Here is a 21131-nt window from a genome sequence, read left to right on the forward strand (position 1 = left end):
GAAGGACTGAAAATGAGAAGGATAAAGGGAGAAGGAAGTGCACAAACACAGCTTAAACGTCCTGTGTTCCTATTGAGTTTAAGAACTTTTGAGGTTTTGTTTTTCATATAATTCACAGTTTCTCAGGCCAAGGAGATACAGCATTTTGGTCAGAGGGAAGACAATGAACCAGTGTAAATTTCAGACCCTCAGTCCTCTAATTTCTCCCATGAGGAATGGGGTGGGGGCTCACAGATGCCACTGACTTCTACTACAGACCTCCTCCTTAGTAACACCTTGCTACCCCTTAAATATTTTCCATCTAGTCAATGATAAGGAAGCATCTGCTCTGACCCCCCCTCCCCCCACTTTGCCCCATAGAAAAACCTCGTGTTTTCTTTATGGAGTCTTGTTTGCTGTATGTGCCACATCACTGGTGGATAAGGAGGTTGGAGGTCCTCTTGGTCACTGGGCTGCTTTCTCCGCTTCACTCCCTTCACCCTCATTGATTTTGCACTTGTGGCCTTTCCAGAGAGAGGGGGTCATTCTTTCGTTAAGAATCTGTGTAACTGCTGTCCACTGAAGGACCCTCTGAGGGGCGGGACAGGAAGACTGAATGGATACCCTTGGTGCAGCCATCACCACATGGTTCATGTCTTGTTTCTCCTTTGGGGGCCCTCTTGTCAACAGAACCCTGATGGATCATCCTGAACGTGCAGTGATGGTGGCCAAGGCACAGCCAGGCCCTCTTGTTGTATTAACGATACAGGAAGATGATGCGGTCACCAAATAGCCACAGGAAACAGACACACAGGGGCCCAGAGTTCTCACTACCACCAACCTTTCCGATGTCCATGCTGCAGAAAGCATTCTGCAAGGTACCAGGGGCATAAGGGTGACTAATACTCAGACTGTAGCCCAAACTCTCAATCTCTTAAGGGAAATAGGTGTGGAAACCAACAATGGTTCTGGAGGATAGAAGGACAATAATAGAATTGTGTGTGTGTGTGTGCGTGTGCGTGTGTGTGTGTGTGTGTGTGTGTGTGTGTTGGGGGGGCACGACAGAAGTCATCCAGAAGAGGAAGTGGTTATTCCTATTGTTTAGGGAAGTCTCTAAAACAATGTGCTTTCTGAGCTGGGATTTGAAGGATGAGTAGGTGCCTTATGGGGAAACCAGGATATCTAGGCAGAGGAAACTGCATGGTAAAGATTAGGAGACCTAGCATGTCTGAAGGATTTCAAGTTTTGGAGTTCAGGCAGTTACAGAGAAAAGGGCAGTTTAGAGGATATTTGTGGCTAGTGGTTTTATTTGAGTTTCTATAACCTTTGAAATTACTGATAACACTGATTGAGTTGTTACTGAATGGCCACAGAGTATGAAGTCAAGGGAGGTCAAACTGGACTGTCCGTGATGCCAACTATCAAGGCAGGGAGGGCTCATGCAGGTGGAGCACAGGTAGCCCTTCTATTGGCTGCAGCTCCAGCTCCACCACCTTCCCAGGACATAAACATTTCAGCCTCAGTGAATCATCCCTGGATGTGAAAGGAAGCAGGCAGGCAAAGAGTGACACACGCAGCTGAGAAGAAACTCAGAGGAGAGAATCATCGAGGAGAGTGGCCATGGACCTGATCCTGAGCTTTTCCGTGGAAACCTGGGTTCTCCTGGCTACCAGCCTGGTACTCCTCTATCTGTGAGTATCTGTGATTCTGATTTCCTCTGTAACCTTGGACTTGGGGTGCTCATCAGGTCCCACTTTCCCTTTACTGTTTTGAGGATCAGTTAGTGGAGGGAAAGTTGCTTAAGCTGTGGGTGCTACAAACACCAAAGGGGTTATTATCGATCTTAACCCAGTTCTGTTGAACGAGTAACCAACAAACACCCTCCCTACCACCACCCCGTCAAGTTTTTATCTTCTGTAGCTAGGAGGGTTTAGTGATGTTATTTGCTCCTGGGGATGATTGACTACCATGGACCCAGACTAATCAACCAGAATCCACCAGGGGAAGATTTAAAACAACTGGTCCCTGCGCAGTGGGGTGCTGTCCCCTTCCCAAGCTCTGGGGATCCTGGAGGCATGAAGTAACTTGGGATTTGTCTCATGATCTTCACCTTCTGGGTTCAGTATCTGCTGCAAGAGCCGTGTAGAAGGATTGGCCCCTGTGTCACTCAGGGGGGTTCCTGCTTCCTTCCCTCCCTCCCCAGATGCCATTTACACAGGGCACCTTGTCACCCAGGGGCTGGAAATTGATCGCCCTTCACTTCATATCAGCTCTTCCCCCTTTCCTGTGTCCCTCCTATGGCATCCTCTTCCAAGGCTCAATTCCCCCACCCTGTACTATGCAGAGCTATCTACCCCCAAATGAGAAATCTTTAGAGGAGAGGACACTTGGCAGAAATCTTGAAATTATATTCATTTCTTTCAGCTTTTCCTCTCGTCTCTGAGAGCCTTAGCATCAGCATAGAAATCTGAGAGTTCATGTAACACGTTGAAAGTTCAGAAAGGGAAATTGATTTGCCCTGGTTGTGAAGGCGAAGGAAGGAACTGGGGTTGGAATAGCCCAAGTCACTCCCATTTTGGAAGTTGGTGCTCACACCTCCACCAACTTTTCTGGAGGAAGGATCTAAACACCCAGCTGGGCTTGGCCAAAGTGCCTCTGCTGCCTCTTCAAGCACAGTTTCTTTCAGGCAATTTTTGGGTTTATTTTATCACATAAGGTTTGATGGATTTGTACAGAATATTTGGAACCTGTAAGACCTTAAAAACTAAGCTTCAAAGAAGAAAAAAGTCTTAATCAAACATTCTGCAACTTTTTATGGTTATTCATTCTGTGTTGCACAATGCCTCTTTTGCTGTCTTCAGGGAGGTACCTGAAGTTTGCAAGGCCCACTTTTAGCTAAAAGGGCTTGCAGAGCATGTTGAAGCATTTCTACATAGCACACTTTTCAGCCATACCTTTCTAATTTGCCCCTACAGAGTTAGTTTTGGCGGCCTAGCAACTTCATCACTAAAACCATTGCCAGCAACCTCTTCCCCTCAACCTCTCTTTTCCTCCACTCTGTCAATTCTCAGAAACACCAGACTGAGAAGACCTGCAAGATTTCAAACCCCCCATTTGTGGGATTCCACACAGAGCACATTAAGATGAGTTTCACGTACACCAGCTGTAGGAAGCACCAGCCTTAATGGCTTTTTGAGGTAGTTGGTGCACAGAGGCAGTAAACAAACTAATCTGTGATTGAGGATCTTGAAAAAAATGAGTGTGCCTGGTACTGTGTTTAGCAGGTGAGTATCACAGGTTGGAGGACCAGATACCATTTGAGAAAGAACGGTCTGGAAATGGATCCTCTAGTCATTGGTTCACTTATACAGTTATACTGAGGGAACATATGGTCAGTCACCCTTCTCTGTAGGGCAAATCAAGCAAGTTGCCTGACAACAGAGACTTGAGTGTAGCTGAAAGGTGCTCACATTTCTATGATGCCAATGGAAGCCTTGAACACAGTTTGTATTTTATAGAAATTAGGACACTGTTATTCTCTAAGGCTTGATTATGAAGTTGGACTTAAGAAGAATTAAATCCTAAAATGGGGTCAGGATACAGAGGGAAAGAAAAGCATAAAAATCTCCATGCAAATTGTAAGAACAATGTCACAGTAGGCTCTCAATAACTGTTGTTTTGCAGACGAAGTTAAGCAAAATCTCATTATTGGAACAGAAAAAGAAATTTTCCCTTTCTACCTAGAATAAGAATCTCCAAATCATCTAAGAGTCAAGTTACCAAATAAATATGAGTGAATTCCCTGGAAGAATTCCAGCCTGAACCTCTCAGGACCACTCCAATTAGAAACATTTATAAAGTATTCACTCTAAGATTGGAACTGTGAAGACTTCAGCTGCCTTTAGCTAATCGTCATTACCTTTAATGGGTCTCGTATTGGTGGTGGGCAAGGAGATGATGAGTGAATGTAATGATTGCTTTTGGAGCTGCTGGTATTTTTTTTGCCTACCTGCTATCTCCTTAGGTTGACTGTTCCAGTTCTGAGTCAGTGACTGGCCAGCTCCAGCACCACTATTCCACAATTCCTGTGACCTGGTTTCCTCTTTCACTTTACAGATATGGGACTTATTCACATGGACGTTTTAAGAAGCTGGGGATTCCTGGGCCGAGACCTCTGCCTTATTTTGGAAATATTCTGTCCTACCGAAAGGTGTGTGTTGTTTGAGCTCCAGCTTTGTTTCTTATGGTGGCAAATCTCAGCTGAATAATATAGTAAAACTGCCCCTCCTCAGGAGGAAGTTCTGAGGTTTCACACTTCCCAGAAATATCATGGACCCCACCCAGCACATGGCCAATTTTACAACACACCTCTATTTTTCGCTGTTAGGAGCCTCAGGTTTTGCAGCCTCAGACAGCCCAGCTCTCTAGCTGATTCATCACAGAACTTGATTTTCCATCTGGTGAGTATTGTGAAGAGGATTTTCTTTCTGCCAGGTGCAGATTCCCAGGAAGGCACCATCCCCTTAGTATGAGGAGAAAAGCATGAAGAGGGTGCCTGGTCATGGCTTATTAAGCTGCCTACACTACAGTCAGGCTTTCCTGTTGGTAGCATAAGCTCTGGGTAGCATTTCTTTCTTCCTCCTGGATTGCTTGGTAACTTCAGTTTCTAACGCAGCCTGAGTATTCAATGTCGGGTAATTTGCACCTACTTGAATTATCTCAAGAACTGCTAATGCCTGCAGTTATTTCTGTGGCTCTACTCCATTTTTGCTATAACCCTGACATCTTCTGTGTTTCGAGGGGTGGAGCAAGAGCTTTTTGCTTTACTTCTGTGCCTCCAGAGAAAGCACCTTATGGATGCATCTGAGCAGTGAGTAGGTGTAACGGAGACAAGATGGTGGTTGTCTAGTTACTTCAGGTATTTAACCACTAAATAAGTTGTGGGGTTTAAAAAAAAAAAAAAGGCAGAATCGGGCTTCCCTGGTGGCGCAGTGGTTGAGAGTCCGCCTGCCGATGCAGGGGACACGGGTTCGTGCCCCAGTCCAGGAAGATCCCACATGCTGCGGAGCGGTTAGGCCCGTGAGCCATGGCCGCTGAGCCTGCGCATCCGGAGCCTGTGCTCCGCGACGGGAGAGGCCACAACAGTGAGAGGCCCACATACCGCAAAAAAAAAAAAAAAAAAAAAAAGGCAGAATCACATATACAAAATCACTAGAAAGGATATGATTTGACAAAATTATTAAAAATTGAACTGAACTCAGTAGAATGTACTAGGTGGCATATGGACTATGAATTCTGGCTGAGCCTTGATATTAATCCAGCTCTGATGCCTTGCCCAGGGCCTGGCCCCTGAAATGAAGGTCATGAGCTACGTCCATGTGTCCAGGGGGCAGAGCCTTGTGTGTAGGCTGCTCTCTGGCTCAGATTTCCTTTCCTGCAGACATAAGCCTTGTTTCTCAGATCCTGATTCTCCCAACTGAGGTCTTCATTGTCTCATTACTGCCTGTGAACTTCATGAACTGTTTTCTCTCTGAAAAAGCAATAATTTATTTTCCACCTTTCCCAGATGAACTCCTTAGTAGATGCACTCCAAGACCCATGTTTCTGAGACCTTCATTTTCATAGGTAAATCATCAAATATCACAGCAGAAGCTTAGTAACAGGAAGTTTGTTTTCCTTTAAGCAACAGAGGGAAAATTCAGGGCAAGTGTTTTAATTGGTGGTGGTGTTTGTAGTTGTGGTAACTCCCCATCTTTTCTGTGTTGAGCTGGAAAACTAGAAGGTGATCTACTTTGTCATTCATTCACTCATTTATTTTCTCACTCAACACACACCCCTTAGACTTACTTAAATCTGCTGGACTAAAAAGGTCGCTGGTGTCTTTAACTTCCTAATTCTTCTAGAAATCTAGAGAGGGCTCATGAGATAAATGAAAAGGCTGCTTAACAAGGAGATGAAAGTGTGTACAGGCCGATCTAACTTACCCTTCGCTTCAGTTTTCTCACGAAAGACAAGGAGGTACTTAGTATTCACAGGCAAAGGTAAACATTTAGTATCTGTTATAGAGAAAATGCAAGAGTGATTTAAAATTCTCTGTTCCAATATCTCCTTTTTCCCCTTCATTTCCCCTAAGAAGTCTCTGAATATGAACTTCCTTCCACCTGCTAGTGGAAAATAGTAAGCCTGATTTCATGGGTTTCAAGGTACTTTTGTCCCCAAAAGAGGTAGGGTTCAATACATTTAGTTTAATAATCTAATTTTGTTTCTCTTGCAGGGTCTTTGGGAGTTTGACAATGGATGTTTTAAAAAGTATGGAAAAATGTGGGGGTGAGTATTCTGGAAAGTTCCATCGGATAGACTTGTTATGATGTGGCGCCCCCTGTGGTATGGAAGACAATCTCAGTCCAGAGCTTCTTGGGATGAAGTCTATTGTAAAGCTTTGGAGTCTTGTTCTTTCTATCAGGGATCCCAGGTGTCAGCCAGGTGTCCATGTCTACAGTCTGAATTAGGCCTGGAGATTTGCAGGTCATCAATTTTCTCCAGACTTTGAGGCCCAGGGACTCCTAACATCGCTTTCTGTCCAGTGTCACTCTTCCCCCCTTCTCCATTTTTCTTTCCTTAGGTTGCATTTAATTGCATAAAATGCATTATTCCAGAACATTCTAATATGTGCCATAAATGCATTTTTTGACCCTTTTCCACATGATTCACTTAATTAAAAGCCAAGAATCCTTTATTTAAGTTTTGCGTTTAATATGTCCTTTTGGAAAAAGAGCTGGGGGTTACAGGTAAAGAAAATAGGAAACAATTTCTGCTCAGCTTTTTACATTCTCTACAAGTATGGAGGTTTTTTTGTTATTGTTTTTAATTTTCAGCCAAGACTTTCCAATGTAATTGTATTCCGTTATTGTTTTATCTACTATTTTTCTCTGACTTTGAAGAGATGTGGGATACATCTAACCCAGAGTGTGTCATGTGGGCTCACAGACTTTAGGAGTTTTGTAGGTTTGATGAGAGCAGCAGGAGAGGTATAATGTAGTGACTGTTTGCCAAAAGGAAATAGGAGAAGGCTCTGCCTCTCTGTACCTCTTCATCTTCTCTGATCAAGTCCTCGGAAACCATAGGGCCCTGCTGAGTTGCCATGGCCCCAAAAGTCAATGTGATTGAGTGGACAGAGCACATAGCCGTGGATCACTACTGGACCAGCTCCAACTGCCCCTCCAACATTTAATACTTGTGAGCTCTGGATAGAGTCACTTTTTCATGGTGGATCCCAGTTCTCTCATTAGAAAATGGTTCTCATGCTTGGGTGTAAATGAGAACCACCTGGGAGAACTTGTTATAAATACAGAACTTTGACCCCACCCCCAAATCAATATGATCTGGGATAGGGCCAAAAATCTGAATTTTAACTGGTAATATAAGAAATACTAAGGCTGGAGTGACATCTGAATATAAAGTGTCACCCCAAACCACGATCTCTTCTCCACCCAGGTGTTTTTGAAAAAACATAATGGGAAGAAGGGAATCATCCAAGTAATATGGTCAGTCAGATGGAAGAGCAGATTAAGTGCCTCCTCAATCCCTTCCGTCACTGCTTCAACACTAAATGCACATGACACCCACTTAAACCCTCTGAGTTTTAGAATTTTTTTGGGGGGGGGAATAATGCACTGGTTCTCATCCATTTTTATATGTGATCACAAAACCATCTGAAATTCCTGTGTGAAGTCAGAGGAATAATAGGTAACATGCAGAAAACCTTCCATTGTGTTCTAGCCATCGCAAACGATTGATAGAGGAAACAAAATGCCGGAAGACAGTGTGATTAACTTAGAGTCAACCTCATGCCAGTGGCCCATTCCCATGAACGGGCATCCTGACAGTCAGGAGATCAGGCCAAATTGGGATGTGTCACATCTGAGGAGTCAGCTTTGTGTGGTACATGTGTCAAAAGTGGGCCTGCCTAGCTGCTGATGGATGTCACCTACATGGAGCCCTAGGCCCTCTTGGAACCCATGTCGAAAAATAAATATAAATAGTGAAAAGAAAATATTTAAAAAATGAATTTATACATGTTCCTCTGAATTACTTTATTCTCTCAGTCCTTTTGTTTCAAATCCTTGATGCTACCAAGGATATCTCCTTGTTATTTAAAATATGATTTCCTTTTAAAAAAGTATAAAGTAAGCGTATTTTTGAAAATAGAGCAAAGAAACCTTTCATAATCCTACTTTCACTTTTGAGCATTCTTAATCTTCTTCCATTTGCAGACACATTGTACATATTTATGATCAGTGTGTCTACAAGTTTCAGCTATTACATCATTGCATTTTTCATGCTTTTGATATATCTTCAAAAATGAGTGGGTGGACTCTCCTTAATTAATTAGTTTTTTCATTCTTAGACAATTTACTTGCCTTCAATTATTTACTAAGCTAACTTCCTTTTTGATAATGAAATATTTTAAACCTATAAAAGTTATGGAGAATGGCATAGGAAATAACCCATGTAAACAACACCTAGACTTAACAAATGTTCTAATGTTATTTCTAACCATGATCTCTAGGAGTAAGGATTATGTAATGTCAGGATGAGAGTCAGGACTTAAGCTGTGAGTCCAGCTGCAGAAACCAGATCATTAAATTTAATCACATCTCTTTTCCCTACACAGGTGTTATGAAGGTCAACAGCCTCTGTTGGTTGTCACAGATCCAGACATAATCAAAACAGTGCTAGTGAAAGAATGTTATTCTGTCTTCACAAACCGGAGGGTAAGCATCCATTTTTAAAGTTTAAATATTATTTATTTATTAAATATTTATTCTGTAATAATTATAAATTCACAGGATATTGTCAAAAGAGAAAAATACAGGAAGGTGCTGTGAAGGAAACCCTTCATCCTGTTTCCCCAAAAGGTTAATATCTTGCATAATTATAGTACAGTATCAAAGTAGGAAATTGACATTGATACTATCCACATAGCTTATTCAGATTTTATCAGTTTTATGTGCATTCATTTGCTGTGAGTGTGTGTGTGTTACTCTATGAAAATTTATCATAGATGTAGATTTGTGTAACTACCACCACAATCAATGTATAGAAATGTTACTTCCCCATCAATCTCCCTCTAACCATTCTTTTATAGTCACAGTGAGTAGCTTGTCTTTTCCTCTTATCAGGGTCTTAGTAGAGCAATTCTTTTTGTATTTTTATAGTTTATTATTTTATCCATACTAAAACACTTCATGAAATCACTTACTGTTTCTTTTTAACATCTTTATTGGAGTATAATTGCTTTACAATGGTGTGTTAGTTTCTGCTTTATAACAAAGTGAATCAGTTATACATATACATATGTCCCCATATCTCTTCCCTCTTACATCTCCCTGCCTCCCACCCTTCCTATCCCACCCCTCTAGGTGCTCACAAAGCACCGAGCTGATCTCCCTATGCTATGCGGCTGCTTCCCACTAGCTATCTATTTTACGTTGGTAGTGTATATATGTCCATGCCACTCTCTCACTTTGTCCCAGCTTACCCTTCCCCCTCCCTATATCCTCAAGTCCATTCTGTAGTAAGTCTGCATCTTTATTCCCATCTTGCCCCTAGGTTCTTCATGACCTTTTTTTTTTTTTTAGATTCCATATATATGTGTTAGCATACAGTATTTGTTTTTCTCTTTCTGACTTACTTCACTCTGTATGACAGTCTCTAAGTCCATCCACCTCACTACAAATAACTCAGTTTTGTTCCTTTTTATGGCTGAGTAATATTCCATTGTATATATGTGCCACATCTTCTTTATCCATTCATCTGTTGATGGATGGTTCGGTTGCTTCCATGTCCTGGCTATTGTAAAAAGAGCTGCAATGAACATTTTGGTACATGACTCTTTTTGAATTATGGTTTTCTCAGGGTATATGCCCATTAGTGGGATTGCTGGGTTGTATGGGAGTTCTATTTTTAGTTTTTTAAGGAACCTCCATACTGTTCTCCATAGTGGCTGTATCAATTTACATTCCCACCAACACTGCAAGAAGGTTCCCTTTTTTCCATACCCTCTCCAGCATTTATTGTTTGTAGATTTTTTGATGATGGCCATTCTGACTGGTGTGAGATGATATCTCATTGTAGTTTTGATTTGCATTTCTCTAATGATTAACGATGTTGAGCATTCTTTCATGTGTTTGTTGACAATCTGTATATCTTCTTTGGAGAAATGTCTGTTTAGGTCTTCTGCCCATTTTTGGATTGGGTTGTTTGTTTTTTTAATGTTGAGCTGCATGAGCTGCTTGTAAATTTTGGAGATTAATCCTTTGTCAGTTGCTTCATTGGCAAATATTTTCTCCCATTCTGAGGGTTGTCTTTTCATCTTGTTTATGGTTTCCTTTGCTGTGCAAAAGCTTTGAAGTTTCATTAGGTCCCATTTGTTTATTTTTGTTTTTATTTCCATTTCTCTAGGAGGTGGGTCAAAAAGGATCTTGCTGTGATTGATGTCATAGAGTGTTCTGCCCATGTTTTCCTCTAAGAGTTTGATGGTGTCTGGCCTTACATTTAGATCTTTAATCCATTTTGAGTTTATTTTTGTGTATGGTGTTCGGGAGTGTTCTAATTTCATTCTTTTGCATGTAGCTGTCCAGTTTTCCCAGCACCACTTATTGAAGAGACTGTCTTTTCTCCATTGTATATCCTTGCCTCCTTTGTCATAGGTTAGTTGACCATAGGTGCATGGGTTTATCTCTTGGGCTTTCTATCTTGTTCCATTGGTCTATGTTTCTGTTTTTGTGCCAGTACCATATTGTCTTGATTACTGTAGCTTTTGTAGTATAGTCTGAAGTCAGGGAGTCTGATTCCTCCAGCTCCGTTTTTTTCCCCTCAAGACTCTTTTGGCTATTTGGGGTCTTTTGTGTCTCCATACAAATTAAGATTATTTTGTTCTAGTTCCATTAAAAATGCCATTGATAATTTGATAGGGATTGCATTGAATAGATTGCTTTGGGTAGTATAGTCATTTTCACAATATTGAGTCTTCCAATCCAAGAACATGGTATATCTCTCCATCTGTTGATATCATCTTTAATATCTTTCATCAGTGTCTTACAGTTTTCTACATACAGGTCTTTTGTCTCCCTAGGTGGGTTTATTCCTTGGTATTTTATTCTTTTTGTAGCAATGGTAAATGGGAGTGTTTCCTTAATTTTCTCTTTCAGATTTTTCATCATTACTGTATAGGAATGCAAGAGATTTCTGTGCATTAATTTTGTATCCTGCAACTTTACCAAATTCATTGATTAGCTCTAGTAGTTTTCTGGTGGCATCTTTAGTATAGTATCATGTCATCTATGTATAGTATCATGTCATCTGCAAATAGTGACAGTTTTACTTCTTCTTTTCCAATTTGTATTCCTCTTATATCTTTTTCTTCTCTGATTGCCATGGCTAGGACTTCCAAAACTATGTTGAATAATAGTGGTGAGAGTGGACATCCTTGTCTTGTTCCTGATCTTAGAGGAAATGCTTTCAGTTTTTCACCATTGAGAATGATGTTTGCTGTGGGTTTGTCGTATATGGCCTTTGTTATGTTGAGGTAGGTTCCCTCTATGCCAACTTTCTGGAGAGTTTTTATCATAAATCGGTGTTGAATTTTGTCAAAAGCTTTTTCTGCATCTATTGAGATGATCATACGGTTTTTATCCTTCAATTTGTTAATATGGTGTATCACATTGATTGATTTGCATATACTGAAGAATCCTTGCATCCCTGGAATAAACCCCACTTGATCATGGTATGTGATCCTTTTACTATGTTGTTGGATTCTGTTTGCTAGTATTTTGTGGAGGATTTTTGCATCTATATTCATCAGTGATATTGGTCTGTAATTTTCTTTTTTTGTAGTATCTTTGTTTGGTTTTGGTATGAGGGTGATGGTGGCCTCATAGAATGAGTTTGGGAGCATTCCTTCCTCTGCAATTTTTTGGAAGAGTTTGAGAAGGATGGATGTTAGCTCTTCTCTAAATGTTTGATAGAATTCACCTAAGAAGCCATCTGGTCCTGGACTTTTGTTTGTTGGAAGGTTGTTTTGTTTGTTTGTTTGTTTGTTTGTGGTACGTGGGCCTCTCACTGTTGTGGCCTCTCCTGTTGCGGAGCACAGGCTCCAGACACGCAGCTCAGAGGCCATGGCTCACGGGCCCAGCCGCTCCGCGGCATGTGGGATCCTCCCAGACCGGGCCACGAACCCGTGTCCCCTGCATCGGCAGGCAAACTCTCAACCACTGCACCACCAGGGAAGCCCTGTTGGAAGATTTTTAATCACAGTTTCAATTTCATTACTTGTGATTGGTCTGTTCATATTTTCTATTTCTTCCTGGTTCAGTCTTGGAAGGTTATACCTTTCTAAGAATTTGTCCATTTCTGCCAGGTTGTCCATTTTATTGGCATAGAGTTGCTTGTAGTAATCTCTTAGGATGCTTTGTATTTCTGTGGTGTCTGTTGTAACTTCTCCTTTTTCTTTTCTAATTTTATTGATTTGAGTCCTCTCCCTCTTTTTCTTGATGAGTCTGGCTAATGCTTTATCAATTTTGTTTATCTTCTCAAAGAACCAGCTTTTAGTTTTATTGATCTTTGCTATTGTTTTCTTTGTTTCTATTTCATTTATTTCTGCTCTGATCTTTATGATTTCTTTCCTTTTGCTAACTTTGGGTTTTATTTGTTCTTCTTTCTCTAGTTCCTTTAGGTGTAAGGTTAGATTGTTTATTTGAGATTTTTCTTGTTTCTTGAGGTAGGCTTGTATAGCTATAAACTTCCCTCTTAGAGCTGCTTTTGCTGCATCCCATAGGTTTTGGATCATCGTATTTTCGTTATCATTTATCTCTGGTATTTTCTGATTTCCTCTTTGATTTCTTCAGTGATCTCTTGGTTATTTAGTAATGTATTGTTTAGCCTCCATGTGTTTGGGATTTTTACGGTTTTTTTCCCTGTGATTGATTTCTAATCTCATAGCGTTGTGGTCAGAAAAGGTACTTGATATGATTTCAATTTTCTTAAATTTACTGAGGCTTGATTTCTGACCCAAGATGTGATCTATCCTAGAGAATGTTCCATGCACACTTGTGAAGAAAGTGTAATCTGCTGTTTTTGGATGGAATGTCCTGTAAATATCAATTAAATCTATCGGGTCTGTTGTGTTATTTAAGGCTTGTGTTTCCTTATTAATTTTCTGTTTGGATGATTTGTCCATTGGTGTAAGTGAGGTGTCAAAGTCCCCCACTGTTATTGTGTTACTGTCGATTTCCTCTTTTATAGCTCTTAGCAGTTACCTTATGTATTGAGGTGCTCCTATGTTGGGTGCATATATATTTATAATTGTTATATCTTCTTCTTGGATTGATCCCTTGATCATTATGTAGTGTCTTTCCTTGTCTCTTGTAACATTCTTTATTTTAAAGTCTATTTTATCTGATATGAGTATTGCTACTCCAGCTTTCTTTTGATTTCCATTTGCATGGAATATCTTTTTCCACCCCTCACTTTCAGTCTGTATGTGTCCCTAGGTCTGAAGTGGGTCTCTTGTAGACAGCATATATATGGGTCTTGTTTGTGTATCCATTCAGCAAGTCTGTGTCTTTTGGTTGGAGCATTTAATCCATTCATGTTTAAGGTAATTATTGATATGTATGTTCCTATGACCATTTTCTTAATTGTTATGGGTTTGTTTTTGTAGGTCCTTTTCTTCTCTTGTGTTTCCCACTTAGAGAAGTTCCTATAGCATCTGTTGTAGAGCTGGTTTGGTGGTGCTGAATTTTCTTAGCTTTTGTTTGTCTGTAAAGCTTTTGATTTCTCCATTGAATCTGAATGAGATCTTTGCTGGGTAGAGTAATCTTGGTTGTAGGTTCTTCCCTTTCATCACTAAGTATATCATGCCACTCCCTTCTGGCTTATAGAGTTTCTGCTGAGAAATCAGCTGTTAACCTTATGGGAGTTCCCTTGTATGTTATTTGTCGTTTTTCCCTTGTTGCTTTCAATAATTTTTCTTTGTCTTTAATATTTGCCAATTTGATTACTATGTGTCTCAGCATGTTTCTCCTTGGGTTATCCTGTATGGGACTCTCTGCATTTCCTGGACTTGGGTGGCTGTTTCCTTTCCCATATTAGGGAATTTTTCGACTTATAATCTCTTTAAATAGTTTCTTAGGTCCTTTCTCTCTCTCTTCTCCTTCTGGGACCCCTATAATGTGAATGTTGTTGCGTTTAATGTTGTCCCAGAGGTCTCTTAGGTTGTCTTCATTTCTTTTCATTCTTTTTTCTTTATTCTGTTCTGCAGCAGTGAATTCCACCATTCTGCCTTCCAGACCACTTATCTGTTCTTCTGCCTCAATTATTCTGCTATTGATTCCTTCTAGTGTAGTTTTCATTTCAGTTATTTTATTGTTCATCTCTGTTTGTTTGTTCTTTAATTCTTCTAGGTCTTTGTTAAACATTTCTTGCATCTTCTCGATCTTTACCTCCATTTTTTTCCCGAGGTTGGATCATCTTCACTATCATTATTCTGATTTCTTTTTCTGGAAGATTGCCTATCTCCACTTCTTTTAGTTGTTTTTCTGGGGTTTTATCTTGTTCCTTCATCTGATACACAGCCCTCTGCCTTTTCATCTTGTCTGTCTTTCTGTGAATGTAGTTTTTGTTCCACAGGCTGCAGGATTGTAGTTCTTCTTGCTTCTGCTTTCTGCCCTCTCCAGATAGCTATTTCTTTGGAGCTTCAAGAATAGGCTCCCAGATCTGGTCAATCACCTTGGGACAGTGCCAATTAGACTCTGTGTTTTGCTTTTGACTCTAGTCTTTTGGTCCAACGGGAATTATGAAAAATGCCATCTCTCTGTCTGAGGATGAACAATGGAAGAGATTACGATCGTTGATGTCTCCAGCCTTCACCAGCGGAAAGCTCAAGGAGGTAAGAAAAGAAGACGACTTTCAACTAGAAACTTAAGGAATGACTCTAGGGACAGGTAGAAAATAAGATCATAGTCCCTTTCCAAAGAGAAGTCTGCAGATTTTGAGTTTTCTAATGATGGTCTTTTATCTTTACATCCTAGAAGAGACATTTTAAGATTCCTTATAAAATGCCACTTACTGCTCCATGCTTGGGAAAGCCAGGTACTTCTAGGACTTGAGTCTGCATTTAACTTCAGGCGATGTTGTACTTTGTATCTAGATGTTCCCCATCATTAGCCAGATTGGAGACATGTTGGTGAGGAACCTGAAGAAGGAAGCAGAGAAAGGCAAGCCAATCAGCATGAAAAAGTAAGTAGGGGTGAAGCTGCTGGTACCTGAGCTCCATTGAGACCCTCCAGATGCCTGCCATGGAGCCAGATTCCCACTGCTGAGTTACTGTAGTGACCAGACAGAAGTAAGTGTGTGGTGGTACCACTCCAGTGGGCCACCCCAGAATGAGTGGTGGCTCGCCAAAGAAAGCAGGGCAGCTGGGAGAGAAAGGGTCTTCTCCTGTGTACATGAGCCAGGATGAACTTATCTGCTTAACTGTCACTTTGGATATTCTGGAAGACAAAAACACATAGTTTAGAAAGGAGAAACATTGTTGTGCACAGTATTGAGTGTAGAGGGTGTGGAGCGGAGGTGGGGAAGGCTCTTCGTACATATAGGCAGGCAGTGCACTGGGCAGGAATGTTACGGTATGGAACTTGAAACAAATTAAATCTCTTCACAGTTTTCCTGAGGAAAATGCTAAATATTAATTCTTAACCACCATTTGTTCTTCCTTCAGCCTCAAAAGAGAGAAGGCCCTGTATAGGCTATGGGTAGAGTGATCATAGCATTTGTTGTCTAAACTGAGATTTTTTGTTTTTAATTCTGCTGTAACAACAGGTATAAACTGAGAATGTCCCGGGAAAACTGAGGACATAAGATCACTTAGCTATGGGATTCCCTAAGTCAAATTTGGAGTAATTTATTATTTTTTTAACTAGAAATATTTTTAGTTCTTACATTTCACAGAAATGAGTCTGCCCTCAGGTCAACCACAGACCACTGGAGTTGAGGAAGTGTGGGTCTTTCAGGATCCTTAGCAGGGGTGTAAGACAGTGAGGGATGATGTTCCTGGAAACTCAGAACAGGGTGCTGCTGTTCTGTAATTCACTGAAGAGGAATCAGCTCTGAGTGCACACTCTATGGTGAGGCAAGACTCAGATCAGCGTCCCCTTTCTTGACTCCCCCAGGATGTGTTAAATTTATACACTTGGTTATGCTCAGACACAGTCCTTATACACCTATTATTGCCTGTAGTCAAAACACACTACTGTACTTTGTCTGATTATGGGTATCTATCCCTCTATGACTGAGCTCCTTGAGTTTGTGGGGGGACGTCTAACTTGCCTTAGTGTCCCCAGCCCTCCTGGCACAGGGCCAGCTGCATCACTGGCACCTCAGACACACCTCATGTGTGAGTGATAGTAGCATCGACTCTTCCATAGACCAACAGGTGGTTCTGAAAGAGTGTGGCTCTCTACCTGCCTTGTCTGGGCATCTGATTTTACATGTACTTCTTGTTATATGTGTTGGGTAAGGAGAGTAAAGAGGTGTTGATTTTAGTTGTTCATATCTTTCTCTACGCAGCTTCTTTGGGGCCTACAGCATGGATGTGATTACTGGCACAGCATTTGGAGTGAAAATTGATTCCCTCAACAACCCACAAGATCCCTTTGTGGAATATAGCAAGAATATCTTAAAATTTAATCTCCTCTCTCCATTAATTCTCTTAATAAGTATGTGGACTACTTTATTCCTTTTTCTTTATTCCTTCTTCCATCCCTCCTTCTCTCCCTCCTTTCCTCCCTCTCCACCTTTCTTCCTTTATCTTTCTTTTTTTTTTTAACTATTTATTTATTTATTTATTTTTGGCTGAATTGGGTCTTCATTGCTGCACACAGGCTTTCTCTAGTTGTGGCAAGCGGGGGCTACTCTTTGTTGTGGTGTGCTGGCTTCTCATTGTGGTGGCTTCTCTTGTTGTGGAGCACGGGCTCTAGGCGTGTGGGCTTCAGTAGTTGTAGCACATGGGCTCAGTAGTTGTGGCTCGTGGACTCAGTAGTTGTGGCACACGGGCTTAGTTGCTCTGCAGCATGTGGGATCTTCCTGGACCGGGGCTCGAACTCATGTCCCCTGCATTGGCAGGTGCATTCTTAACCACTGTGCCACCAGGGAAGCTCTATCTTTCTTTTTTAAATAATAGCTTTATTGAGATACAATTCACATGCCATAAAATGCACCACTGTAAAATGTATAATTCATTGGTTTTTACATCCTACCTATCCATCAACAGATGAAATGGACAGGCAAAATGTATACAACATTCAGTATACACAACTGGATATTGTATGTGCGTGTGTATACATATACACACACATATATATGTGTGTATATATATGTATATATACATATATATATATATATGAGAAAGCCAGGTTCTTCTAGGACTTGAGTCTCCATATATATATATATATATATATATATATATATATATATATATATATACACACACACACATATACATATACACACACACACACACACAATTGAATATTATTCACCCAGAAGAGGAAGAAAATCCTGCCATTTGCAACAAAATGGAAGGACCTAGAGGGTATTACGTTAAGTGAAATAAGTCAAACAGAGAAAGGCAAATACTTATATGTAGAATAAAAAAAAAACTAAACTAAAGAAAAAAAGAAGAAGAAGAAGAAAACCAAACTCATAGAAAAAAAAGATCAGATTTTTGGTTACCAGAGGTGTGGGTTGAGTGGTGAGAGAATTGGATAAAAGTGATCAAAAGGTGTAAATATTCAGTTGTAACATAAAAAGTACTGAAAGTGTAATGTACAATGTGAGTATAGTTAACACTGCTGTATGATATATTTGTACATTACTAAGAAAGTAGATCGTAAAAGTTCTCATCACAAGGGAAGATATTTTTTTGTAACTATATGAGGTGAGGAATGTTAACTAAACTTATGGGGTTAATTTCACAATATACGTATGTTAAGTCATTATGCTGTACCCAAACTAATACAGTACTGTATCTCAACTATAACTCAGTAAGGTTGGAAAAAAAAGGGTTTTAGTACAAAGATATGTGCAACCATCACTACAGTCAATTGTTGTACATTTTTGTCAACTCACAAGCCCTGTACCTAACTATAACCTCTCACTCCTCTTAGCCCTAAGCAACCACTAATGTACTTCCTACCTCTATAGATTTGCTTATTCTGGACACTTCGTATAGATGGAATCATATATGTGGGCTTTTGTGGCTGGCTTCTTTCACTTATCATGATGTTTTCAAGGGTAATCTAAATTGTAGCATATATCAGTACTTCATTTCTTTGTATGGCCAAATAATATCCCATTATATGGACATTCTGCATTTTGTTTATCCATTCATCAGTTGACAGACACTTGGGTCATTTCCAGCTTTCCGCTATTACGAACAGTGCTGCTATGCCCATTCATGTACAAGTTTTCGTTTAAATACCTGTTTTCAATTCTTTGGGTATGTAGTCAGAGGTGAAATTGCTGAGTTATATAGTAACTGTGTTTAACTTATAAGTAACTGCCAAACTGTTACCCCACAATCTTTTTTAGATAAATGTCTATTCAAATATTTTGCCCATTTATAGTTGGATTATATTCAATACTTCTGTTGTTGAGTTGTAAGTGTTCTTTATATATTCTAGGTAAGAGTCCCTTATCAGACATGATTTGGAAAGTTTTTTTTCCTTTCTGTAGGTGTCTCTTCACTTTCTTGCTAGTTTGCTTTAAAGTGAAAAATTTTTTATTTTCATCATGCACAAATTCTTTATTTTCCTTTTTTTCCCTGTGCTTTTGGTGTCATGTCTAAGAATCCATTGCCAAATCTGAGGTCATGAAGATCTACCCATTCATTGGTTTTCTTCTAAGAGTTGTACGGTTTTAGCTCATATGTTTAGGTCTTTGATTTATTTTGAGTTTATTTTTGTATATGGTGTAAGGTAAGGGTCTATTTCATTCTTTTGCATGTAGCTATCCACTTACCCCAGAACCTTTTATTAAAGACTATTTTGTCTCCATTGAATGGTCTTGTAACCCTTCTCAACATGCAGTTTACCATAGACAAGTGGATTTATTTCCAGAGTCTAAATTTTATTCTATTTATCTATATGTCCATTCTTATGCCAGTATGACATTGCCTTGATTATTATAGATTTATGATAAGTTTTGAAATCAGCAGTACGAGTCCTACAACTTTATTTATTTATTTTTTTCGAGATTGTTTTGGCTCTTCTGTGCCCCTGGCAATTGCATATGAATTTTAAATTCAGCTTTTCAGTTTCTACAAAGAAGCCAGCCAGAATTCTGATAGGGAATGAGTTAAATCTGTAGAGTTGCTGTCTTGACAATGTTTAGTATTCTTATACATGTACATGGGATGTTTTTCATTTACTTAGATTTTCTTTATTTCAACAGTATTGCAGTTTTCAGGGTAGATGTTTTGCACTTCTTTTGTTGACTTATTCCTAAATACTATTATTATTTATTTTTTTTGCGGTACGCGGGCTTCTCACTGTTGTGGCCTCTCCCGTTGCGGAGCACAGGCTCCGGACGCGCAGGCTCAGCGGCCATGGCTCACGGGCCCAGCCGCTCCGCGGCATGTGGGATCTTCCCGGACCGGGGCACGAACCCGTGTCCCCTGCATCGGCAGGCGGACTCTCAACCACTGGGCCACCAGGGAAGCCCTAAATATTCTTTTTTTATGTTATTATAAATAGAGTTATTTTCTTAATTTCACTTTTGGGTTATTTATTACAGTGTATAGAAATAGAATTGATTTTGTATATTGACCTTGTTTCCTGAAACCCTGTTGAAATTGTGTATTAGTTCTAATAGGATGTTAGTGGATTATTTAGGATTTTTTATATACAAGGTCATGTTATCTGATGGTGGAGGAGTTTTACTTCATTTTCTATACGGATGCATTTTATTTCCTTTTGTTGCCTAATTACCCTGGCTAGAACCTCTAGTACAGTGTGGAGTGGAAGTGATGAGAGAGGCTTCCTAGTCTTGTTCTTTTTTTTTCTTCTTTAAATTATACATATGTATTTTATTTACACTTTGTATTTGATATATTTCATGATAAACATTTATTTTCCATCTTAACCATTTTTTAAGTGTGCAATTCAGCGGTATCAAATACGTTCACATCGTATAAAAATCACCTCTGTCCATCCCCATAACTGTTTTCATCTTGTGAAACTGAAGCTCTATACCCATTAAACAATAACTCCCTGTTATTCCTTGCCCCCAGCCCCTGGTAAACACCAGCCTACTTTCTGTCTTTATGATTTTCCTAGTCTTGTTCTTAAACTTAGGGAAAGTTTAAGCTTAGGGGAAGCATGCAGTCTTTCATTATTAAGTATAGTGTTAGCTTAGTTTTTCATAGATGCCTTTTCTAAAGTTGAGGAAATTCCCTTCTGTTCCTGTTTGTTGAGTATTTTTATCACAAGAGAGTGTTGGGTTTTGTCACATGCTTTTTATGCATCTATTAGATGATCATGTGGTCATTGTTTTTTATTCCTTTGACATGGTTTATTATAACACTTTGTATTCCTGGGATAAACCCCACTTGGTTATGGTGTGTATCACTTTTTATATGTTGCTAGATTCAGTTTGCTAGTATTCTGTTGAGGATTTGTGCACCCATGGTATAAGGTATGTTGGTCTGTAGCTTTCTTTACTTGTGCTGGTTTGATTGATTGATTGATTGATTGACTGATTGAAGCAAGGTATGGTGACTTTATTAGGAAAGCCAGTAGACCAGGAAGATGGTGGACTGGTGTCCCAAAGAACCATCTTATCCGATTTGCCTGGTTTTAGTACAGATTCATACAATTTGGAAGTGTTCCAACATCTTCCAATTTTTGGAAGAGTTTGTTAAAAAAAATGGTGTTAATTCTTTAAATATTTGGTAGTATTCACCATTGAAACCATCTAGACATGAGCTTTTCTTTGCCAAACTGTGGGTGGTTTCTTGATTACTAACTAAAACTTTGTACTTCTTATAGGTATATCAGATTGTCTATTTCTTTTTAAGTCAGTTTCTATAGTTT

General features: G+C 39.7%; 1 protein-coding gene across 1 annotated transcript in view; it reads left to right on the forward strand.

The window, feature by feature from the left end:
* Positions 1–1456: 1456 nt before the first annotated feature.
* LOC309973313 (cytochrome P450 3A28-like) overlaps positions 1457–21131 on the forward strand; it is a 41762-nt gene continuing 22087 nt past the window's right edge. Inside the window, exons 1-7 of the mRNA XM_082857490.1 lie at positions 1457–1670; positions 4096–4189; positions 6254–6306; positions 8654–8753; positions 14816–14929; positions 15191–15279; positions 16609–16757. Coding sequence (XP_082713616.1) covers positions 1600–1670; positions 4096–4189; positions 6254–6306; positions 8654–8753; positions 14816–14929; positions 15191–15279; positions 16609–16757 — 670 coding nt within the window. The 5' untranslated portion in view covers positions 1457–1599. The remainder of the gene's footprint in view (positions 1671–4095; positions 4190–6253; positions 6307–8653; positions 8754–14815; positions 14930–15190; positions 15280–16608; positions 16758–21131) is intronic.

This window comes from Leucopleurus acutus, assembly GCF_964270905.1.
Source record: "Leucopleurus acutus genome assembly, chromosome: 16".
Taxonomy (NCBI): Eukaryota; Metazoa; Chordata; class Mammalia; order Artiodactyla; family Delphinidae; genus Leucopleurus; species Leucopleurus acutus.